At 45.5% G+C, this 24,794-nt stretch overlaps 2 protein-coding genes and 1 non-coding gene across 4 annotated transcripts; 2 read left to right on the plus strand and 1 right to left on the minus strand.

Annotated features, from left to right (window-relative positions):
• Positions 1–1,340: 1,340 nt before the first annotated feature.
• TRNAR-ACG (transfer RNA arginine (anticodon ACG)) lies at positions 1,341–1,413 on the minus strand. The gene has a single exon. It is a non-coding gene; the product is annotated as a tRNA-Arg (tRNA).
• Positions 1,414–1,706: 293 nt separating this feature from the next.
• Positions 1,707–9,893, plus strand: PRMT5 (protein arginine methyltransferase 5). Its single transcript, XM_004474560.5, has 17 exons — positions 1,707–1,864; positions 2,510–2,628; positions 2,955–3,040; positions 3,212–3,346; positions 3,747–3,859; positions 4,009–4,058; positions 4,498–4,661; positions 5,539–5,700; positions 5,872–5,949; positions 6,062–6,120; positions 6,207–6,329; positions 6,416–6,591; positions 7,236–7,345; positions 7,588–7,681; positions 7,860–7,976; positions 8,491–8,555; positions 9,339–9,893. The coding sequence occupies exons 1-17, from the start codon at positions 1,755–1,757 to the stop codon at positions 9,489–9,491; spliced, it is 1,914 nt and encodes a 637-aa protein (XP_004474617.1). The 5' UTR covers positions 1,707–1,754; the 3' UTR covers positions 9,492–9,893.
• Positions 9,894–11,132: 1,239 nt separating this feature from the next.
• On the plus strand, positions 11,133–24,767 carry RBM23 (RNA binding motif protein 23). Of its 2 annotated transcripts, XM_004474561.4 has the most exons (14): positions 11,133–11,372; positions 15,074–15,150; positions 15,710–15,822; positions 16,274–16,321; positions 16,462–16,635; positions 16,872–16,925; positions 17,107–17,224; positions 17,322–17,474; positions 17,556–17,693; positions 18,064–18,129; positions 19,607–19,802; positions 19,893–19,991; positions 20,091–20,175; positions 20,261–24,767. In XM_004474561.4, exons 2-14 carry the CDS (start codon positions 15,085–15,087, stop codon positions 20,262–20,264), a joined length of 1,314 nt encoding a protein of 437 aa, XP_004474618.1. In that variant the 5' UTR covers positions 11,133–11,372; positions 15,074–15,084; the 3' UTR covers positions 20,265–24,767. The 2 variants fall into 2 exon arrangements, with proteins under 2 accessions (XP_004474618.1, XP_004474619.1); XM_004474562.3 differs by lacking the exon at positions 20,261–24,767 and having other exon boundaries at positions 20,091–20,179.
• Positions 24,768–24,794: the final 27 nt, after the last annotated feature.

Raw genomic sequence — 24,794 nt, forward strand, 5'->3', positions numbered from 1 at the left:
GATGACGCAACAAAAAGAAACACAGATTCCTGTGCCACTGACAACAACAGAAGCGTACAAAGAAGACGCAGCAAATAGACACAGAGAACAGACAAATGGGGTGGGAGTTGGGAAGGGGAGAGAAATAAAAAAAAAAATGGTTCATTAATTGTAACAAATGTACCATACATTATTAAGATGTTGATAAAAGAATAGAGGAAGCTGTGTGTGGTGTGTGCGGAGGAACTATATGGGAACTTGGGGGCTATATGCTTAATTTTTCTGTAAAACAAACTGTTCTAAAAAATAAAGTAAAATATCTGTGGGAATTAAATGACGACTAAGAAGGGACAACACTACCTCCAATCCCTTCAGGCTCTATGGACCCATTTCCTTAGTTCTTTAGCTTTAGGACTTTTATTCTTTACCTTGCAGCCCGGGCTCCTCAAAGGAGAGCTTATCCTATCCACACCCTTTCCGTGTTTCCCAGGGCTCTGTCTCCCATGGGTCATCGTGATCTCATTCAATCTCATGGCTTCAGTCACTAGCTCTATTCTGGTGACTTGCAAATCTTGTCTGGTTCAGATCACTGTTCATCCAACTTTCTATTACACAGCGCCCCCTAGACGCCCAATTCAGCATGTCCAAACCCCAAATCTGATCTTCCTTGATGTCGCTCCTCTCATTTCTTGTTTCACTCAACGGTAAGACACACCCCGACTTCTCTTTCGCACGGTCTCCTGCCAAATGACCCCTTAATTCTGTCAAGACCTCCTGTTCAGGGCCTTTATGCTGTGTTCTCTACTTGCTGCCAGGCCCTCAACATCTCTGGACTCTCTGACTTTGCCCTACCTGTGTCTTTCCTTGCTTCATTCCTTCCCTTCTTTTCCGTCCCTCAGCAGCTATCGATATAGGAAAATACGGAAATTTTCGCGGGCCTCAGGTCGGACAGCTCTATGACTCCCCTCCACTATAATCATTCATCACGAATATCTTTCTCCGATCTTTAAGTGTGCGTGTGTTTATCTTTTGCATTTGAAGCACAGAATCACGGAAAATTAATGGGCAGTTACCACGGTCTATTTAAAAATGTAACATACTAAAGAGACCGAGCTCATTTTAAGAGACGCAGTCATTAATAAAGTTTTTCAGTGTTCAAGTGGGCCTAGGTGGTGTCACAAGAACCACCTCCGAAGGGGGTAATGGGGAAAAGCTGCCTTAAGATGGTTGCAGAACCTAGGAAGATTAAGACTTGAAAATGAGACTATAACGAGCAAATCTAAGAAAATAACGAGAAACATGAAATCCACTTTTAACCACCTATCGCACTACGATGTGTGTTAAAGAGAAACCGGCCCCACCGAGCCAGCCAGGAGTCGAACCTGGAATCTTCTGATCCGTAGTCAGACGCGTTATCCATTGCGCCACTGGCCCTGAGCCTGTCTCACTACCCTCAGTGATTCTACTTCAAGCCTATACAGCAGGGTTTCATGGGCCGTGTAGTCCTTTTAACGGAATTAAGAAATAAACGAAGCATTGTGGGAAATCGAAGTTCATGAACCAGGTCCTCAGATTGGTGGATTTTCTGAAGCCACGCCGTACGTCACTTGCAGCGCGCGGATTGGTACACTGCACCTGTCGGCCTCTGCTCGCGGGTGGTGGAACAGGCTCTGGTTGTTAAGGAAATTCGTCCCGCCTTCTGGCGGCTTTTTCTCGGCTTTGTGATTGGCTAGTAAAATCAAGGAATCCCGGCGTGGACAAGCGCGAAGGGAAAGATGGCGGCGATGGCGGTCGGTGGTGCCGGTGGGAGCCGCGTGTCCAGCGGGAGGGATCTGAATTGTGTCCCCGAAATAGCTGATACTTTGGGGGCTGTGGCTAAACAAGGGTGAGGGCCCGAATCTCTGCGAGCGGAATGCGGGGTCCGAACTCGCGGTCGGAGAGGGGCAGACTAGACATCTCCGAGGGGCAGGAATGACGGGGTGGGAGTGGGTAAGATATGGGCGGGAGAAACCATTACTTCTTGTGGGGAGAAGCCTCGACCCTAGGACCATAAGAAAGTGTTGTGTGGTCACTGAGCCCAAAAGTTAGGGAAGTTGTCAGATGAACCCAAAAGGGGAGTACAGTCGATCTCCAGGGCTCTGGAGGTCGAGATTATTTTGTGGGAGTGGGAGGAAGTGTTACATGGCAAGGGAGAGGAGAAAAGGGTCAACCCTGGGAGGGGGGCATAAGCAGATTTCGATATGAAGGTCCTGAAAGGCCATTAGCAGCAGAGTAGCAAGAAAACTAGTTGGTTTGGATTTCTATCTCTTCTCCTTACTCATTTTCTTCCTGGCCGTGGTTTTTGGGGGAAATTGAGGCACAGTGCCGCGGAAGTGATATGCCCCCCAAATGGACTGATCTTTGGGGCATTTCGCTGTCATGACTGATGGTAGCTGAAAGGACCGTACAGAATCGAGATAGTTGATTTGCTTGGACTTCTGGACACGGATCCTCCCTTTACATGATGATTTTGGGTCTGCCACGGTTGTAGGTTTGATTTTCTCTGCATGCCTGTCTTCCACCCGCGTTTCAAGAGGGAGTTCACTCAGGAACCTGCTAAGAATCGGCCTGGCCCCCAGACACGATCTGACCTACTGCTGTCGGGAAGGGGTAGGGACCATCCCTTATGACCCTTAATTGTTAGTGGTAGTATCAACTTATGCTTTATCAAGGCTCTCATTCTCCTCTTCTAACTTGGAAATATTGGTTAGTCCCCTGGGATATATACTCTTGCTTTCTCCTTCACTTGCTGAAAACCTTAGTTCCCTATTCTTCAGGCTATTCCATATCTGCCATATCTGATAGAAAAAGTCTTTGTTTCTCTTGTTTCTCATCTCTACTTTATTCCCTGCTAAGAACTAGGAATTTAGCAAGAGTAAAGTGCTGAACCTCATTCTTTTTTTTTTTTTTGGTCTTTCTTGGGTGGGGGAGTGCAGACTGGAATACACTAATTGTGGGAAAGCTTTCTCCATGGATTCGTCCAGACTCAAAAGTGGAGAAAATCCGCAGGAACTCAGAAGCGGTAAGACTGTCACCTCTCCGTTGGATCTTTTTGAAAGTTATGTCTGTATCCAAACTGGGTGGGGAGAGTAGTATTTTTCTCCCATAACTTGGTGAAGTAAGTGTCATATAATGGAGTTAAAGCCATTTGTGGTGCTAGCTCTTTACCCTTTCTGCTTGATCTCCATTTCAGGCCATGTTACAAGAGCTGAATTTTGGAGCATATCTCGGTCTTCCAGCCTTCCTGTTGCCCCTCAATCAGGAGGATAACACTAACCTGGCCAGAGTTTTGACTAACCACATCCACACTGGTCACCACTCCTCCATGGTATGACTGAGGGGCTTCTTTCCTGCTGCACATTATGGTAGTCAGGCTGAGCTAGCTACCTTCTTGTGCCTAGCTATTCAGAGGAGGATGCGTTTCACAGAATTGAAATGTCAGTACTGCCCAGCTTCCCCCTTATAAAAGTGGTATGCATAAAGTTAAAAAGCAAGTAAGATATATAATTCTTTGTTTCCAGAAACTTAAGAGTTGAATTAAATGACCAGGTAGATGTTTACAAAAGGACATACATAAGATATGCATACACATACATAATAACAAATTGGAAAAGGCATATAAAGGGGTTAACTTAAAGGTTTGGATCAAGATCTTTTAATTGGGGAAAGTTTTCTGGACATGATGAGTTCAAAGTAGAGTTCTAAATAGGGTACTTGTATATGTGCAGTTCTGGATGCGGGTACCCTTGGTGGCACCAGAGGACCTGCGGGATGATATAATCGAGAATGCACCAACTACACACACAGAGGAGTACAGTGGGGAAGAGAAGACATGGATGTGGTACGTTTCCCTTTGGTGCCGCTATATAAGGGCAAAGGGTAGGGTGAGGGGAAATATACAGTAGAACTTACAAGGAGATCTCTGTGAGCTCTGGTGACTGGTGGGCCATGTGAATTTGACTTTATTTTTCTGTATTTGATTCTGGGAAGGTGGCACAACTTCCGGACTTTGTGTGACTACAGTAAGAGGATTGCAGTTGGTAAGTTTGTGAGTGTCCTGGCATAGGTATCCCTTCTCTGTCCTCTTGTGAATAAGGATCAGTAGTTAAAAGTTTCATGTCTGAGAGTGGATATAGCTCAAGTGGTTGAGCACCCATTTCCGACATATGAGGTCCCGAGTTCGGTTCTCAGTTCCTCCTGAAAAAAATAAAGACAACACGCAAAAACAAATGAAAATTCATGGAAGCCAATGTGGCTCAGTGCTGGCTTCCCACATACAAGATCCAGGGTTCAATCCCCAGCCCCCAGTACCATTAAAAAAAAAAAGATAAATATCACTTGGATGCTGGGTAATTTTGCTACTTTTCCTGTGTCTTTGTCTGCCCTGCTCTTTAGCGGAGTTAACAGGCCTGCACAAAGGAGCAAGGAAGGGCTTCTTGCCTGACAGTAATTGACAGATCTTTCCCTTCTCTCATATAGCTCTTGAAATTGGGGCTGACCTCCCATCTAATCATGTCATTGATCGTTGGCTTGGAGAGCCCATCAAAGCAGCCATTCTTCCCACCAGTATCTTCCTGACTAATAAGAAGGGATTTCCTGTTCTTTCTAAGATGCACCAGAGGTTGATCTTCCGACTCCTCAAGGTGGGTGGTAGAAGGGTTCTAAAAGAGGTCCAGCTGATCATCTTGCCTTAATAACTTGTGGTGCTCTTTTCTTGTGTAACTGACTCTTCCTCTCTGATTTCTGGAGAATAATTTTAGCAAAGTTGGAGTCTTGACAGCCATAAGACCAGTGGCCTTAGAAACCCTAGAAAACTTGGAAAAGGAGCCAGAACTTATGAGAATTTTGCAGAAGTTCTCACTTAAAAAGCTATAGCAAGGATCCATGGGGCTCTGAGCCTGGATAAAACTTATGTGGCATAAGAGGGCTTTATAGGGGAAGTGGATGTAGCTCAAGTAATTGGGCTCCCATCTATCATATAGGAGGTCCAGAGTTCAATATCTGGGGCCTCCTGGTGAAGGCAAGCTTGCCTGTGTGGTGAGCTGGCCCACGCAGAGTGCTGCCCCATGCAGGAATGCTGCCCCACGCAGGAATGCTGCCCCATGCAGGAGTGCTGGCACAGCAAGATGACAACAAAAAGAGACATAGAGGAGAGAGAAAAAGACATAGCAGACCAGGGAGCTGAGGTGGTGCAAGAGAATGATCGCCTCTCTCCTACTCCAGAAGGTCCCAGGATTGGTTCTTGGAGCTGCCTAATGAGAATACAAGCAGACACAGAAGAACACACAGCAAAAGGACACAGAGAGAAGACAATGGAGGGAGTGGGGAGAAATAAATAAATAAATCTTAAAAAAAAAAAAAGAGGGCTTTATAAGTTCATTGAAGCCTCATGCCGTTTTTGTTAGTGGTAAGGGCAAGGGGTGGAGAATTGGTCTGGACTTCTATTTTATGCTGTTTTTTTGGCCAGAAACCATAATGATACCCCAGAATCTTGGTCTGATGGTCTGATTTCTCTCATAGCTGGAGGTACAGTTCATCATCACAGGCACCAACCACCACTCAGAAAAGGAGTTCTGCTCCTACCTCCAGTATTTGGAATACTTGAGCCAGAACCGTCCTCCACCCAATGCCTACGAACTCTTTGCCAAGGGCTATGAAGACTATCTGCAGTCCCCACTCCAGGTGGGTCTGCAGTACCCTGAGAGGAGGGAGAGAGGGAAGATGTCTCTCGAGTACATGTGCCTGTAATCCCTACCAGAACTCAGGAGGCAATGGAAAGGTTTTTAATGTTCAGTACATTGTCCCTGCCAGAATCTGGCTAACTTACTTTGCCTTTTGCCTCTCATTCACTAGCCGCTGATGGATAATCTGGAATCTCAGACATATGAAGTTTTTGAAAAAGACCCTATCAAATATTCTCAGTACCAGCAGGTACAAGTGTGGGTCTCAGGTTGGGGCAAGCACAGGGCCATGGTGTCTGTGGTGAGGATGGGATTATACCCAGGACTCCATTCCTGCTGAGATCTCCTCTCCTTCCCTCTAGGCCATCTATAAATGTCTGCTGGACCGGGTGCCAGGAGAAGAGAAGGATACTAATGTCCAGTGAGTGTCCTCCTGTGATCCCAGGGACTTGCATACCTACCATTCTATATGCTGAGTTTGCGTGTCTCTTTCCCCTCCTTTCTTAGAGTGCTGATGGTGCTGGGAGCAGGCCGAGGACCCCTGGTGAATGCCTCTCTGCGGGCAGCCAAGCAGGCAGACCGGCAGATAAAGCTGTATGCTGTGGAGAAAAACCCAAATGCTGTGGTAACGTGAGTAGCAATCTGCTTGTTGGGAAGTTAGCCCCCATTGCCTGTTTTCCTCATCAGTGCCTTCACCTGTATTTTCTCTGTTTCAGGTTAGAGAACTGGCAGTTTGAAGAATGGGGAAGCCAGGTGACAGTAGTCTCATCAGATATGCGGGAATGGGTGGCTCCAGAGAAAGCAGACATCATTGTGAGTGAGCTTCTGGGGTCCTTCGCTGACAACGAACTGTCACCTGAGTGCCTGGATGGAGCCCAGCATTTCCTAAAAGGTGCCTCCAGGCCTGGGGTGTCCTGGGAATGGATTATGAGATGGGAGAGCTTAGGGGGGATGATGGTGGGTGGGCAGCAGCCTGGGAGGAGGTTACAGGGTTTAGGGGAAGGTGAGCTGGACTTGGGATCAGATTGTGTGGATCTGAGACCTGCTGCACTGCTGGCTCTGTGACCTTAGCAAATGAAATGATGACTTTAAATCTTGATATTCGCATCTGAAAAATGAGGAGAGTGGACTAGAACAGAGATTCTTGACCTGAGGTATGTGGACTACCTGAGCTGACCTGAATATGTACCTTGGGCTTAGTCTTCAATAGAATCTCAAAGGGCTTTTTGACTCCACAAAAATTAAAAACCAGAGGAGTTCTCTAATAATAAGGTCCTTCCAGTTTTAATCTTGTGTAACTCTGTAAGTTAGCCTAGAAGTGGAATCCTCCATGACAAGAATTGGAAGCAGGCCAGCCTGGAAATGTGACAACATTGCACTGCTTCTTCCTGCCATGCCCATGGGTCTCTTTTGCTGTTTTGGGGAGCTGGGAGAAGGGAGGGTATGTGAGCCTTCCATTAGTACGGATACATCATCTCCACCCCATCCCTTGGTAACTCATTTGTCCTGTCCCATGCCCTCTGCCCCCCTGAATAGATAATGGCGTGAGCATCCCTGGGGAGTATACTTCTTTCCTGGCTCCCATCTCTTCTTCCAAGCTGTACAATGAGGTCCGAGCCTGTCGGGAAAAGGACCGTGACCCTGAGGTAAAGAGTTATTCTCTTCTGGAAGTAGTTCTCTTTAGTTCTTTTTCCATATTAGCAGCAACTATTTTCTTCCACTGGAGAAGGTAAAGAGTTGAAGGAGCAGATGGGGGCACTAGGGGGAAGCAGTTGAAGTTAAACTATATTTTCATCTTTTTCTGTGTCCCTGAGGCTTGTATTTTTTTCCCCCAGGAAGAAGGTATCTCTCACCTATCTTTTCTAGCTCTTGCTCTCTCTCGGGACAGGCCCAGTTTGAGATGCCCTATGTGGTGCGGCTACACAACTTCCACCAGCTTTCTGCGCCCCAGCCCTGTTTTACCTTCAGCCATCCCAACAGAGGTAACTTCCTGCATGACTGTCTCCTGGCTGGATGGGTGTGAGCTCACCCTCCTGGTTTCTTCCTTTGCTGTCCCAGGTCTGCCCTATCTAGGCTTCCTTTCCTGGTTCGTGCTCATGCTTTGCCAAGTTGCTTAGGGCCCTGGCCCCTTCCCACCTACACACAACTCTTCCCTGACAGATCCTATGATTGACAACAACCGCTACTGCACCTTGGAGTTTCCCGTGGAGGTGAACACAGTGCTACATGGCTTTGCAGGCTACTTTGAGACTGTGCTTTATCAGGACATCACTCTGAGTGAGTGTCTGGGGCAGTGGATGATGGGGTATATGGAGGTGCTGCCTGGGACAGCTTATGAATCATTTGGATTCAAGGGAGAACCCAAGGGTTAGTGAATAGTGATTTTTTTAATACACTTAAAAATTTTTTAAATTTTATTTTCCCCCATGGCTCCCTTGTCTGTTTGCTTGTTGTTTGTATGTTGTTTTTTGCTTGTTGTCTGTTTTTTTTAGGAGGCACCAGGAACTGAATCTGGGACCTCCCATGTGGGAGGTGGGCGTTCAACTGCTTAAGCCACATCTACTTCCTGTTTGTTTGTTTTTGTTTGTCTGTTCTTTGTCTTCCTTAGGAGGCACCGGGCATTGAACCCGGGACCTCCATGTGGGAGGTGGGCTGTCAAGTGCTTGAGCCACATCCGTTCCCCAGTAGGATCTTTGATTATCTGTAATCACAGAAGAGACCCTCCTCAACTGAGACAAGTCATAGTCATAGAGACCTTGTTGTTTTTTTTTTCACTATTTTGTCCACACAGGTATCCGTCCAGAGACTCACTCTCCTGGGATGTTCTCTTGGTTTCCCATTCTGTTCCCCATTAAGGTATGAATTGCTTCCAAGACTGTAGGTTAACAATGAGTAATTTTTGCTGTTGGTGTTCTGCCCCTTCCTCTTCTAGAATGGCACTTGGCTATGACCCACGTTCTCTTCTCTCATGCTTTTAGCTCTGTTGTAGGTGTTTGATATCTACAACAGGCCTCCTGTCAGGCCTCCCCACATCTACTCTGGCTCTTCTTCATTCTCTACCTTAAGCAAGAGTTCATCTTCTAAAGACTCAAATCTGTTCGTGTCTCTCTTCTGCTTAAAATCCTTCAATGCTTTCCCATTGCCCTTAAGTAAAGGTCAGAATCCTGAATCTTCTTCTAAGAGTTGGCAAGATCCAGTTTTTGCTTACTTTTAAAATTATTGTCCTGCTTGATTAATTTCTTCAGTCCTGCAGACTTACTTTTTGCTCCTCTAACACCCCATCTTCTTTGCTGACTCAGGTTTTCACAACTTTCTTTGCCTAGGAAATTCTTTGCTCCTCTCTCTACTCAGCTAATTTATCTTCCAGGACCCTTTTTATTGTCAGATAAACTTTCCCTGACTTTCTATAGACTAGTCTAGCATTAATGTTCCCTTTTATAAGTACTTTCTTAGCACCTTGTACATATTCATAGCACTTACCACTTTTGATTACCTTTTTAATGTCTGTTTAGTGTTTTGATAGACTCCAAATAAACTTCAAGAGGGTTAGAATACTCTACCATGTTTATCATTTCATCTCTACATTACCAGATACTATTAAGTAGCTCCACCCTGAAACTCTCATCTTTTTTCCTACAGCAGCCCATTACAGTGCGTGAAGGCCAGACCATCTGTGTGCGTTTCTGGCGATGCAGCAATTCCAAGAAGGTGTGGTATGAGTGGGCTGTGACAGCACCAGTTTGTTCTGCTATTCACAATCCCACAGGCCGCTCATATACCATTGGCCTCTAGCCCTGCCTGCAAGTGTCCAAAGTCTTGGAAGCAACTTCCATTTCTGCTCCTGGAGCACAGAAGGTGCAGTACATCAGTGGGCTGTGACTACTCTTGCCCATCAGAGAGGAGTATTTCAGCCTGCTTGCTGCCTTACATCAAGGTGGGCAAAGGATGAGAGTTAATTACAGGGCCTGAGCCACCAATCTGTGAAGATCTCAGGCCAGGGCATGAGGAATTAGTGCTGGATCTGAAGCCACACCAACCAGGCACTCAGCCTCAAGAGCTCCCTGGAATAATCCTGAGAACATTTGAATTGAACACATTTTGAGCCCTTTCCCTTGCCTATCTCTGTCCCCATTTTGATGGTTTTCTGTAGGAGGAAATACGAATAAAGTGAACTTACAACCCTTCCTACTTCAACCCTGCTGCCCCCTGCCTCTGCTTTCCCATACCTCACTTGAATCCAAGCATGTTTAATTCTGCCCTTATGCTGTCTAGGACCCAAAGAGAACCTACCTTTATTTTGTATTTAGGAAGCTGATTCATGACTCTCAGACTCCTGGATATAGGCCTTTCTTGCCAGCTAAGGTGACCTGTGTCCATCAGGACCTGTGATTAGGCTTTTGTCTGGGAAAGAGGCAGAGTTCACAGCTTTGGAAAAAAATGGGGGTAGTGTGTGAAGGCAGCTTCCCTTTGTCTTTCCAAGGTGCTGCCCTGCCAGTTCTTTAGTTACTTATTCGGGGAAGAACCAGAAGCCATCTCCATTGAGAAGTCACCTATTTAAATAAAATGTCAGCATTAGAGCTTGAAACCCTAAAAGATGATCAAGTCCAACTCTATGGAGAAGGAAGTCAGAAGTGGTGTAATGTCATAATGTTAGTATTTCAAATCAGAACTGGGACAGAGGTCCTCTGGTTTTAGCTCTCTCCCGGTTATAACCAGCTATATTTAGGCAGTTGAAGTCTCGAGGTTTTGGAAGCCCTTGGAATATAAGAGTTAACATTAGTTCTTTCTTTTTCTGGTTAGAGGGCTGAGTGCAGCTGCAAGGAGACGTGAGAAACATAAGTTTGCCCTTGCAGTGGGAGGTGTGTGGGGCACTTGACTTGAGCTGAAGGTACGTGGCCTGTGGGACCAGGCCATGACGATAAGGCCGAGTATAGAAGAGAACAAATCTCTGGTAAGACCTGTGTTACCCAGATCCCAGGCACTGAGAGCAGGAGGAGGTGCTGAAATGGGTTGTGTAGAAAGCCGTCAGAATAGTGATGTCGAGTCCGGCATCCTTCCCGTCGTGAAACAAAAGCAGTTGCTCCTCGCAAAGTCGTCCTAGGGAAGGACCGATGTGACCCCCTCAGCAACTCAAGACTGGGGATGGCCAAAGACAGCTGTTTTATCTTCTCGTTAGTTGCACCCCTCGCACTGGCCTAGGCAACCCGAACCTGAACAGGGTAGGTGGGGTCTTTACGCGTTCGCTTTGCGGTTTTCCCCGCCTTCTGCGTGTCATTTTGCCAATGAGAGTGCTGGGCTGCTAAAAAGGACGCTTCCACGTTTCGTTGGCCTAGGAGAGGTTAGCCAATCAATGGGAACTTGATGGTTGCTAAGAAACCGTTGAGCTTGGCTCCGCCCCTGCTTAGGATTTTAGCCAATGAAAATCTGTGTTCAGGACTGTTGCCTCGAAACCGGTAAGATTGTTTCCACTGCGGCTTTATGTTCCGGGGCATGCGCAATTTGGGGACAATGCTGGAAGAGCGTGGGGCTGCCGCCATTTTGCGGGAAGACTAGGGCTCCGGCTACGGTGCTGTATTTACTTGTGCGTCTTTGGGAAATAGTCGGCTTCGTGCCTCCGCAACACCCCCAGAAGAACGGAGAGAACCGGGAACCCCCGGTGGGGACCCGGAACTGGTGAGAAATCCCGCAACCCTGTCTCCCCCGCGACGTCACTTATGCGTGACGTTGCCACTTGGCGCCTCCCCTGACGTCATGGGCAGAAAATGGCGTCAAGAGCAGAATCAAGCGAATTTAACACTTTTTTTTTTTTTGCTTGTTATTATCCGGAGGTGTTCGCTACTTATATGCAGTCCACTGGCGTAATTTTAGGGTTTGGTATCTTCGTGGCTATCTCCTGTACCGACAAAGATGCTGTTTCAAGGATCCCGGTGGCTTCCATCTGTCTCTAGGTCCCCGCAGCCATGACACCTAGGGTCGCCCATCTGGGAAGGGGCATCGCCATTCCGCAGCACGAGAGGACACACATGGTCGGTTTTCCGCCACTGGTGCCATCACTCAGAAATGAAGGAATTGAGATTTCTTTCTTAATCCCAGGTCTTTTGAATTCGTATTAATTACTTTGCCCTACACGGACTTTTTCTCTCCCCGTTTTTGACCACATTCGCTGGTGATAAAGGCAGGCCACAAATGAGTGCGGATCGCTGGGAACACTGAATCTCCCAGCTGTGGTGCCAGCCGTTTACTTATTGGACCGTTTTTAAAAGCATAGTCATGGCTGTGTTGCACAAACATGGGGAAGGCAGTCCTTGAAGTAATGTTTTTATGCTTCTCACTGTTCCTGTTCTTAATTAAGCTTTTTTTCAGTTTGGAGCATTTGTGCCCAGCTCAGTGACTGGACCCAGGAGATGGCACTGGGACTTCAACATGTGAATTCTACCTGACTCTCCTCCTGTCCCTTTAGCAGTGGGGCCTGAGTGCTGGCTTGCGATATGACTGTGTTATGACAAGGTCCAGCCACTGCGATGATTATGGGTCCTAATGCAGTTTTTGGAACAGGGATGGAGGAAAAGACTATAGTGTGTGCATGGACGGGATTGAATGGGCCTTGCCTCAAAAATTAGGACACAGAGTTTGAGAACTACCAACCTGAAAATCATAGCCATCAGGGCTTTAGAAAGATTACAAAAAATACACCTTTGAAATTGCAAGTTTCAAAAGAGTGTGCTCATGTATATGTCTGTGCTTAAATAGGTTCTTTCATTTGTTGCTGAGTCTGAGTGAAAACTTTACTCCATACATGGGGGTTCATTTATAGAGGATTGTCCACTTGAGTGAAAATTTTTGTACATGTGTTAAGTTATCCCTACTCTGTACTGACTTTCAACAAAGAGCAATTTTTGAAGTCGGAAGTATTTCATTTGGAGAGGAAAAGGCAGATTGTAAAAAGTAAAGAGGAGTTTTAGAAAATTTGTAGACTTGGCAGCTGGAATGACTGAAAGGAATGGAGTTTGAGGACCAAAACTGTTTATCTTTAGAACTGTTCTCATACAGTGGGTCTGTTAGTATATGTTACAGTTAGCCTGGTCCCTGATATTTTGAAATTTACATTGAACATGCTTCAGATCTAGGAGGCACACAGTAAGGTGTGACTAATGAGACTGATTCTTTTTGATAAACCTAACGAACATTCATTTCCAAATAAGTGACTATTTAAAAATAAACATCTTGATACACTGTGTACTTTTTTCTTTTTAAAAAAGTTTCCTTTAAGGTTAAAATAGAAATCACCTGAGGAACGTAACCTGATATAGCAGATTGAACCTTAGAGTCAGAAGACCTCCCTGATGAAGAGTGAGCTCTTTCATTTGAGCTATGTGACTGGGCAGTTCACAAAACCTTAGTTTTTTCCTGTGCATTGGATCAGATATCTGTTTGTAGCATATATTACCTTTGATTATTAAATAAGGTGATATAAGAAACTAAGTCCATTGGTTTTAAACATACTTTGATTTGATTTACATTTTAAGCCTTATATTTGGCTCCAAATAATTTTCATTTTGTTTGCTGTTTGCAAGAGTCGTTTCTCCGTGACATACTTAGCACAGTGTCTAGTGCATAGTAGGTTCCATAAATGATAGGTGTTATTATAACTAATTAAATCACTGAAACAGGTTTTGGGCTCTGAGGGCAATCAGACTAGTATCATTAGGTGACACTTTAGCTACTTTGAAGTGGACAGAGCTCTTCTGGATATAGTCTGATTAAGATTCCTTTCACAGAAATTTCTCAGATTACTTTTTTTTTTTACAACTTCGTTGAGGTATAATTGACTACAGTAAACTGCACACAGATAAAGTAGTACACAGTTTGATGGTTTTGATTGTGTGTGTATATATATACACACACACACACACACACACACACACATTAACCATGAAATCACCATAATGAAAGTAATATATCCATTGTCACCAAAAGTTTTTTAGTGCTTCTTTGTAATCCCTTCCTCCTTGCCCTTCCCCACCTGTTCCTATCTCTGGGCAACCACTGAGCAGCTATCACTGTAGAGTAGGTTGTATTTTTTACAATTTTATATTAATAGAATCATATAATAGGGTTTTTTTTTGGGGGGGGGGGTTGTCTGGCTTTTTTCACTCAGCATAATTAGTTTTGAAATTCATCCATGTTATCGTCTATCAGTAATTCCAGACCAGTAGTTTTTGGATAATTTTATCAAACTGGTTTTGATTTGTATTTTCTGTTTTTCTTATTTGACAGACATGATAGACAGGCTGGGGAAAGAGTATTGCTAGTTATGAAGGCTTGGGGGAGGCATGAAATCTTACCCCGCCTGTTTAAACAGGCTTCAAAGCAGGATTGGTTAAGCCTAATTTAATGTTTCTGAGTTACCTAAGCTCTAGTTGGTATTGAAAATAAAATGCTTAGTGACGAGGCCCTAATTATTGATGTTTGGGATATGTGGAGAATAGTATCTTTCTGGTGTGGTGTGGTGTTGCTTTGTCTTGCTCTTTTTTTTTTTTTAGGAGGTAAAAAAAAAAATTGATCCTGGGACCTTGTTCTTGGGAAGCAGGTACTCAGCCACTGAGCTACACCTGCTCCCGTCTTGCTCTTCTTGACTTTTTTTTTTTTTAAGATTTATTTTTATTTCTTTAATTCCTCTCCCCTCCCCCGGTTGTCTGTTTTCTGTGTCTTTTTGCTGCGTCTTGTTTCTTTGTCCGCTTCTGTTGTCAGCGGCACGGGAAGTGTGGGCGGCGCCATTCCTGGGCAGGCTCCTCCCTCCTTCGCGCTGGGCGACTCTCCTTACGGGTGCACTCCTTGCGCGTGGGGCTCCCCCACGCGGGGGACACCTCTGCGTGGCACGGCACTCCTTGCACGCATCAGCAGTGCGCATGGGCCAGCTCCACACGGGTCAAGGAGGCCCGGGGCTTGAACCGCGGACCTCCCATGTGGTAGACGGACGCCCTAACCACTGGGCCAAAGTCCGTTTCCCTCTTCTTGACTTTATTCTTGCATTTTTCCTTTTTTATTGGAAAAATATGTGCCTATTTTATGATTTAAAGTTAAACCAGTTCCTTATTCACTTATAAAGTGAATAATAATTTTGAGTACCAACATTTTCTCCCAGAATAGGATGAATATTGTATTTTGTCTCTACTCTCGAACCTTCTCTAAGCAGACTAGTAACAGGCACAAAAATAAATCTAGGGTGAGTGACAACCAGTGAGATCCTTTTGGAGTTCAAGAAACAAAACTGTGTATCTTGAACCTTTTCTTGGAATGGGGAGGGAATGTGGCATGCTGAAAGACAAGGGAAAATATAAATGAGGTTCTTATGTATCAATGTTCTTTCTCAGATTCTGGCACGATGGCATCTGATGACTTTGATATAGTGATTGAAGCCATGTTGGAAGCTCCCTATAAAAAAGAGGAGGTAATATTACCCACCCCCCAACTCTTAGAATTAGGTTAGTAAGAAAGAACAGCTGTGGATCATCAGTTTCAACATTTTATGACTCCTCTTTCCTTCCTTGCTTACTATATACAGTTATTCATAAAGGGTTAGGTTTTTAGTAAACTCTGTTGGAGACCCCATATTCAAGGGCCATGTTTTTAGAGGACCCCCCTAAACCAGGGGACATAATGTGGGTGGTGGTGGGAATAAGTGTTTCGCTCTTAACTTTCAGGGACAAAGTGGAGAGTCACTGTACTCAGACCTACCTTTGACTTATCACCCTTGGGAAATGTCATTGGAACAAATGTTAAGTGGCTGAAGTTTTGACATCAAAATCTACTATGGTTTCCTCCTTTTGGATGATATCCTCGCTTCCTGTCTTACTCTCTCCATTAGGAGATCCAGGTCCTCAAAAGTTGGCTAGATAATTGAGACTTTGATTTTAAAAGGGCTTTCTTGCCTTTGTTCTTTTTTTGTCCAATGGAATCTGCATGTCTCCCACCTTGTGCTTGTGACATTTTCCTGGTGAACCCCTCAGGATGAGCAGCAAAGGAAAGAAGTTCAAAAGGACAGCCCTAGCAATACCACCAGCAGCATCAGCAACAATGGCAGTGGTACCAGTGGGAGCAGCATTAATGGAGAGACAAGCAAGTGAGTGTGCGGTGACCTGGGAAGGGAAACAATTGCATCCATTGGAAAGCCAGAAGAGGGGAGGTAGTTACCCCTAAGACTGCTGACGTTTAGTAGTGGCTCCACTGGGTTATGGGAATAACGGTGATAGGCTTTTATGATCTTCCAGTCTTTCTAGTGGATCAGTCCTACCATCAGTGTGTTTCATTCGAATAAAATAGCAATTGGACCTCTGATTTGGAAACACCAGCTCTTGATTGGCTTGGGGTAAAAGGGCTGCCTCAGATGCCTGATTACATTCAGGGCTGCATATAAGTTGCTGTTGTGCAGTTGCTGTGAATTATCGCTGGATCGACTTCTGGACTATAGTCTTTTATTGCTTTGTGTTTCACTCTAGCCTTACTGTCATTCCTTTTCCTTGGGAAAACAATGAAATCTTCTCCATAATAAGAATTTACTCTCTCTTTCACAGAAAGAAGAGGAGTCAGAGCCACAGTAGAAGCAAAGATAGAAAGCGCAGGTCAGTAATTCTGGGGACTATTGAGCTATTGGGTTTTGGGAATTTTTCTAAATGGAAAGATAGCAGGGAAAGCTATATACTCTAAGCCAAAAAAGGCCTGTTTTTTCTTTAACAAACTTAACAGTCATTTCCCTTTGCAGCCGGAGTCGAGACCGAGATCGGCATAGAAGGAGAAACAGCCGCAGCCGAAGTCGGGATTGGCAGCGTCAGCACCGCAGCCGGAGCTGGGATCATCGACGTAGCAGTGAGTCACGAAGTCGGGACCGGCGGCATGAGGATCGAGTGCACTATAGGAGTCCACCACTTGGCATTGGGTATTACCTTTTGCTGATTAGTTCAGTTGTGTTGTAATCTGGGCAAAAAAAACAAAGTGAATTATGGACCTGCCTAAGGGTGCTTGTAACTCATTGTGATAGGCAGGATATCCAGTGCTTGGAGGGATGGTGTTAAAAATTCACACAAGTTGAAGTCTGGGATATGGTTTTCTCATGATGGATAAATGTAGACCAATGTGAATAAGACTGGGTGATTGTTTTTCTCTGTTCCTTAGACGTAGGTATGGACACAGCAAGAGTCCTCATTTCAGAGAGAAGAGCCCCATTAGGTGAGTTGAGTCAATAACAAACACCTAGGAATCATGAGATTTGCTCAAACAACCTTGTATTCACATCCCATGATGTAAGGTGTGTAGTACTGAATACAGGAAGGTGTAGTATTTGAGGGTTAACTGGAGAAGATGACAAGTATTGAGCAGGAGGCCTCAACAAAGTCCACTCACTTTTTAGAGAGCCAGTGGATAACCTGAGTCCTGAGGAGCGTGATGCCCGTACAGTTTTTTGTATGCAGTTGGCTGCCCGCATTCGGCCTCGAGATTTAGAGGATTTTTTTTCTGCTGTTGGCAAGGTAAACTCCCTGCCCCCTTTAGTTTCTTCTCTTCAAAGTAGCCTATCTTCTATCCCCTTTTATGCCCAACTCAGGATTTCCTTTTTGCCTTGCTTAGGTTCGTGATGTGCGTATCATCTCAGATCGAAACTCACATCGTTCTAAGGGCATCGCCTACGTGGAATTCTGTGAAATCCAGTCCGTGCCTCTGGCCATTGGATTAACTGGGCAGCGGCTACTGGGAGTGCCTATCATTGTACAGGCCTCACAGGTGAGCTGAGGAACTTACATGTAGAAAGAGCATTGGAGGGAGAGGATGGGGGGCATGACCCATCATTTCTTCCTTTTCTAGGCTGAAAAAAACCGACTGGCAGCCATGGCCAACAACCTGCAGAAGGGCAGTGGTGGGCCAATGCGCCTCTATGTGGGCTCCCTGCACTTCAATATCACTGAGGACATGCTCCGGGGCATCTTTGAGCCCTTTGGCAAAGTGAGTAGAAAATAAAGAAGATCTCAGAAGGGAATTGGAAAAAGAGGGGAGGGTGAGTGTACCTCTTTGTTATGTCTGGCCATGATTAGCTCACATGTCACAAATGTCAAAACAGGGGCATCTGGGACCATGCCATGAAAGTTAGTCTCCATGTCTGAACATTCATGCTGCCCAGTAGACAAAGGAGTCAGACACACATTGAAATCAGATAATGAGGTCCAGATTAAGATTAGTCAGGAAAAGTGTTTTCTTATTAAAAATGTTTTCTTTTTAGTTGTTGACTAGAAAGTTAGGCATTTACAATCTGATTAGGAAAGATAGAAGGTGTGGACTAACTAAAAATTACTAGTAATTCCTTCCTATTCTACAGATTGATAATATTGTCCTGATGAAGGACTCAAATACAGGCTGCTCTAAAGGTTATGGTTTCATTACGGTGAGTCTCTAATCTTTTAATTTTTTGTTTTCGTTTGGGTTTGTCCACCTGTCTGATTTTGCAGCTTAGCTTCATCCTCCTCCTTTAGGAACTGTCTAAATAACTCATAAATACTGGTGCCTGAAGCTTGGACTAACCTTCTGCCCCTTGACACGAGAGCATTGCTTGAGATCATGGTTTTGCTCCTACACTCTGTCAGTGGCCCTGGTACGGGGGTGTCCAGGAGTTCAGCCAGTTCACTGGTGCTGCAACTTTCTCTTTGGGTAATAGTAACGATTCTAGGCTGCACCTAAAAGAGGTCGGGGGCATGAGGGAAGTTAGGTATGGGCTTTTAAAGACCCGTAGAACTGGTTACTGTTCTCATGATAGGGGTGGGAATAGAAAGTTATAATTCCCTCTGGTACTGCTTCTTTTAAGGCAGTTTCTTCATTGAGAAGGGTCTTTGCAGCTAAATAGCATTATACAGAGAATAGTGAGGCCACCTACCAGTGGGCAAGCCTTACCATTTCCTGAAACTCCAGCAAAATTGTTTCTATTTACCATAACTGGTTCTTCCAGTCCCATATGACTTCAGGCTGAGGATTGGCTGCCAGCCATGAAGTATGATAGAGTATTTTCTAGACTCAATCCAGGCAGCAGACACCCCCACAACTGCCTGCAGGGCAGAGGGGAAGTAGACGTGGGACTTGCTCAGAATTATCTAGGAAAGGCAAGCCACCTATACCACCTGTCCAGGAACTGTCAGTACTGCATGCCAGGCCCTAGGGTGGGTAAGGCCAGAAAAAACCAAGCCAGGTACAGTGTTGATGATTCCATACTGGCAAGTGCCTTTTCTAGCTCTCTCTCTGCAGAAAGCCTTCTTGGAGCATTTTGCCCCTGTGGCTGCTTTGTAAGTCAACAACTTTCATACACAAACAGCAGACTGGGAATCCTCTTTATATACCAGGTGCTGCTGATGGCTGTCATCCTGAAAGAGACTAGAGAGTAGAGGCGCTCTGGTCAGCAGGTCACTGAGTCAGCAGCACTGGTGTGTATGCGGGGGTGGGGTGCATTCTTGCTCTAAATGCCAGGGTATATTCCCTCTCAAGGCGAGTTCCAGATTCCTGGTTCTTGCCTGAGAACAAGGCTATTAGTCTTAAGAGCTGAGTAAAAGCCCAGGAGCCTTGGCTCTCAGCCCACCTTCTTTTTCATTTTACATACCCTTTGGTGAAGTATGCTGTCAGGCTACTTCATACAGATAGTAGACATTTTGCATTGTGTGACTGGAAAGTGACTGCCATTTAGTCATTTGGGAAAGGTCCTTTTCAGAGACCCATTTTGGAGGGATGGAGGTTTTAGGTCACATTCCCTGGGAAATCAAAGTTTGTACCACAGGAAGCATGCAGTTTTTTTGGGATGTAGGGATAAAGCATGGTAGTGGGCTTTGAGAGCATGTCTTTGGACAGAAGGAGACTGAGATGGTCTGGATTTCTTATAGTTCTCTGACTCCGAGTGTGCCCGGCGGGCCCTGGAACAGTTGAATGGTTTTGAGCTTGCTGGTCGACCTATGAGGGTTGGCCAGGTGACTGAGCGACTGGATGGTGGCATAGACATCACTTTTCCCGAGGGAGAACAGGAGCTGGATCTAGGATCAGCAGGTGGGCGTTTGCAGCTCATGGCCAAACTGGCAGAAGGTAGGTTATCTGCTTCCCTGCAAGGTGAAGAACATGGGGGTAAATTTTAGATCAGGGGCTGGTACCTAACCTTACCCTCTTCCCCTTTAGGCTCTGGAATCCAGCTGCCAACCTCAGCTGCCACTGCTGCTGCTGCCCTGCAGTTGAATGCAGTTCCCTTGGGGGCCTTGAACTCAACGGCTCTGACTGGTAGACTCTAGACTTGGCTTTGAAAAGGGAGAGAAGGGGCGGGACCTGGAAAGAGGGAATTTGCTGTGCTCTCTTACTCATTCTGCCTTTCTGCTCCAGCTCTGAGTCCAGCCCTGAACCTTGCCTCCCAGGCAATTGCCTCCCAGTGCTTTCAGCTCTCCAGCCTCTTTACCCCTCAGACCATGTGAGTGTCAGGGTCTAGCCCATTTTGGTCTTTGGTTATTCTCTTTACTTTGGCTTCCCGTTTACCTCTCCTCTTCTTGCCACAGGTAAATCAGTGCCCAGTAAACTGCATCCCTGTGCCTCTGGGTCCTGCCACTCCCTTCTCCACTTCTGTCTTTCCATGGCCCAGAAACTGGGGCCACCCTTGTACACCAAGAAGAGCTCCTGCCCATGGCCTGTCTAGGAGTGGACTCTGCTGAGCAAAGCCTACAGTTGAAGACGATAGAATCTACACCTGTGTTGAATACATGTTTTTCTGTGTGTATTGTCTTCTGGGATGACCTTCATTGCCCTTTCCAACCACCCCTTAGTGATTCCTTGATTCATTTCCAGTTGGAAAGGTTATAGGGCATCAACTGAAGAAAACTAATGTCTCTCCTTTTTCTCCATCTTTATGTACATTCTGTCAAGGAAAATCCTTAGGATCTCTGGGTCAGAAGAACTTTGGGATTTAGTTTGGGTGGGGGGGTGAATCTGGAAGGTGCTGGCTTGCTGCTACAAGGGTCCTGGATGATGGCGTGGACATGTGCCCTTGACCTCAGCTTGAAACAGCTTGGGTCCCAGGCTCAGTGTCTTACTGGGAGATATGGGAGTGATATGTCTTGCTGGGCATTTTGGATGCCTTAGGGACCTTTAGGAGTTTAGTGAAAGGTGGGGTAGCTTTCCAGTATCTTCCATCTTTCTTTGTATAGTTGTCCATCCTCCCACACCCTCCCTTTGGCTTAGAGTGGGAGGGTGGCGGGGAGGCTGCTATTCCCCACCACTTCCTGTGTGCCTCTACTGTGGGCCCAACCCTGGTTGTTACAGCCAGCCACTCTGACCCTTACCTGGGTGCATATGAGCCCCTCTCACTGGATTTTTTACCCTTGTGTTTGTGTATATAAATATACATATAAACTTTGTACAAAAGGCAGTCCCCCTGTTGTGGCTACTGCCCGTACGTGTATGGTCTGTTTGTCTGATTTTAACTTCTCATGAGTCAAAACCACAAATGGGTCTAGGGATATAAAACATTTGTAATGCCTTTGTGTTTGATTTTGATTTATTTAGCCTTCTTTTTAGAAAAAAAAAAAATGGACTAAAGGCTTAAGCCTGGGCAGGGTTCCCCATCTGTGTGTGCTTTACACTCCTGGTCCCATGGTATCCCTCTGTCTCTGTCTTCATCTCAAACTATCTCCATACCTACCGGCCCACTGGAGAGACTTCCAGGCTCAGCTCTGGACTTAGAACAGCACTTGTCTTTCCACCAGGTGGCAGTGTGATAATAGCATGTTCTACACCTTCCTCTAGGGGTCTGTCACAGTCTTGAGTGGCTTAAGTACCAGGGAAGCCTCCTAAATTCAGTTCTTCCATATAGGTCTCTGTATTCACCTTTGGCCTTTGTAAGGCCAAGTTACCAAAGGGGTTTGGGCATTGTTCATCAGGGCTGCCTTGACCTAATGTTTACGGTAGCTCCTAGGGCAGTCCCCTTAACTCTTGCTTTCCATATGACTGGGGCAACACAGGCCTGGCACTGATTAATTCCCGAGAGCTGAGTATACCAGGAACAGGTCTTCTGAAGGAGTAGTGGACCTTCCTCTGCTGGCTTTGAAAGGTTATAACATGGGGTGGTGAAGAGTCTGGTCCACCAGCCTCCAGACCAACCCAAAGGAGAAGGCCTGAGGACCTGGGGCAGGGCTCTGTGGGGCTTCTCCATTCTTTACTGATCTCTATGGCAACAGAATGTTAAGGCTTTATTATGCTAAAAATATGGATAATTACTGCTAGGTTTTAATTTGTCAGCTCTCAGACTTCTAAGTGGTGTGATGGCTTTCTGGGGAAGTTAGCCTCTGGGCTTGCTTTTTAACACCAAAACATTAGTATTCTACTTGAGGCCAGCATGTGGCATAAAAGGCCACTAGGAGCCCTGACTGACTCCTGATTCTTCTAGGATGTTGCAGTTCTCACCTGCTGCTACATTTCCCTTAGCAGCCACCCCCACTCCTTCCCATTGCTTTCTGGACCTGGGGGAAGGGCAGGAAGATGCACTATTTTTAGATGGGACCTGCTGGCCATGGCCCTTTTCTCCGTAGTTATTGATTTGGTTGCTAATGTATCCTGAGAAACCACAGGGGGGGAATGTCCTTGTTAGTCATCCTGAAGCCAAAGACCAGGTCTCCCCATGACTGGCATGGATTCTTAAGACTCTTAAAAATATCCACAGGCTTTGCCTTACTGCCTGCCTCAGATGGACCCAATCTCTGCTACGTTTCCTTAGGTTCCCATCCCTAGCAACTTTGCTGTCCTGTATTTTGACCCTTACCTTCCACCTCAGTTCTTCGCAACCTGTTCTTAGTTCCTCATATAGCTGCTTACGGGAGGGAGATGATAGAAGGGAGGAAACCTCTAAGATAACTGACAGTGTCTAGTGGGTGACAGTCGGTGCCATTGTGTGTGACTCAGTGCTTTCTTGTTACTGATCCCTCATGTGGGGGTGTTTGGATGGAGAGCAGGGGGTATCAAGCAGCCTCTGGGCCCAGCCCAAGGTGAAGGGAACTTCCCTTAAGCTCTCTTGCCTGAGCATGATGGCTGGGGTGGGCGGTAGAGCTAAGACTCTGACCCATGTTCTTTTCCGGCATAGTTAGAATTTCCCCACCAGTCCGCATTTCTAAATGGGATTTCACCACTTCTGGCTGATAGCCTATGCTTCTGTCTTCTCTAAGACAGAAATTTCCTCCCTGTTTTTTAAATTGCTTTAACTTTGGGATGTAAACCTACTTCCTTTCCAGTCCCCACAACCCACCACCAGTGGAAGCAGGACTTACTTAACTGTAAACCTTGAGACTTGGTGCTTATGACGAAGGGAAATGAGTAGAAACTTGAAGGGAGAAATCATTCATGGTCCCTCTTTTTTCCTGTTAAAGAAAGGGTCTCGTAAGAATTGGAGTAGAGAGATTTAGGCCCAAGAAAAGATTCAATATTGGCTCTGAAGAATGAGGTGGTGGGAGGTGATATAATTGTTAACATTTATGTGGCATTTATTGTAGGTTAGGCACTGTTCTAATCACTTTATATGTAGTAAATCATTTAATCCTTTCATCAACCTTCCAAGGTAGGTTCTTTTATTTTCACTTTGTAAGTGAGGAAACTGATCCCCAAAGAAGTTAAATATCTTACCCATGATCAGACAGCAAGTTTGGGCTTCCAACTCAAGCAGTCTGTCTTCAGATCCTGTGATCTTGTCCTTGTCTGCCTCTTAGCAACACTGTGGAAACCAAGCCCTGGTTTGGTGGAGAAGTATCACTTCTCCTATCTTCTTACCCATAGTTCTTAGTGCACCCTGATTTTTTCCACTTCCATGCCTTTGCTCATCCTGTTCTCTTTTCCTTCCCTTCTTTGAGACCCTGAAGCTTTCCCAGTTGGAGTTAATCTCTCTTTTTGGTATTTTTTGTCCTGTCCTAGGTCTTATTTTGCCTTTATTTACAGGTCTTTGCAAACCACTGACATGAATCGTGTCTTTTCCATTTTTCATTGTCTTGCACATATTGGATGTCTGTTGAATTAATTTCCTTCTTTGCTAAAACCAGAGCCAGACTTTGCAAAGGTTGTCCCTTCTAGCCTGCTTTCCCCAGTAGCCCCATACATTCTTTCCTCACTACTCCAGGAGAGGAACATGCAGCTTTACTCTTTTTGGTGTTACCATGGTAGCCTGTGATGCTTTCTGTCTAATGTGCTGCTTGCCATCTTCCAGAGACTGATGTTTCCACAGCAACCAGGTGAAGGCAATAGTCATGAGCTGTATGCAGGAAAGGTCTGAGAAGCTGTGTGTCTGAATCTTCTAGCTTCAGACATCCCTCCCCCTCCCTTCTCTTCCAACTTTTGCCCTCCAGAGCCAGAAATGGTTTGCTGTCAAGGTATGCTCTTGCTTGGGAGACCTCTGAGAGTGAAGCAAAGCAGACCAACCAACTTAGGTCATGTGAGGTGGTAGGGGCAAGGAAAGAGCTGATCAAAAATCACTTTAAAAAATTGGATGAGTTTTTAGTTTGCTATTCCAGTTGATCTGCTCTCAAGAGCCCTTAAGGAGTTGGCTGGAGTTACTGCAGAGCCATTAAGCAGTTATTTTTGAGAGCAATGGGTAGATGGATGAAATACCTGGAAACTGGAAGGAGCCAGTCAGCTCCTGACTGTAGAAGGGGGAAACTATGACCTTGGAAATCAGACCTGTCAAACTTTTGCCAATGTTCTAGAAAGAAAGGGAACATCTCTTCAATCAGTTTTCAAGCATCGTGAGTCCTACTTGTTTAGAATGAGTGGTCCTTAGAATTGGTCTCCTCTTCCCAACCCCTGGGCCCACCCAAACCAGGGACCTCTATCCTATGGCAGAATGGTCACATTCTGGAGCCAGACTGCATGATTCAGATCCCTCCACCATCACAAACCAGCTGAGTAAGCTTGGGTAATTTACCTTCTCTAACTCGGATTTCTCATCTGTAAAAAGGAAAACAATAGAATCTATTTAACGGAGATACTGTGACGATTAAATGAGATGATACCTATAAAGGGCATAGAACTTGTTGACTTGTTACTGTCATTATTCCCACT

This window comes from Dasypus novemcinctus, chromosome 3, assembly GCF_030445035.2.
Source record: "Dasypus novemcinctus isolate mDasNov1 chromosome 3, mDasNov1.1.hap2, whole genome shotgun sequence".
In the NCBI taxonomy this organism is placed as follows: domain Eukaryota; kingdom Metazoa; phylum Chordata; class Mammalia; order Cingulata; family Dasypodidae; genus Dasypus; species Dasypus novemcinctus.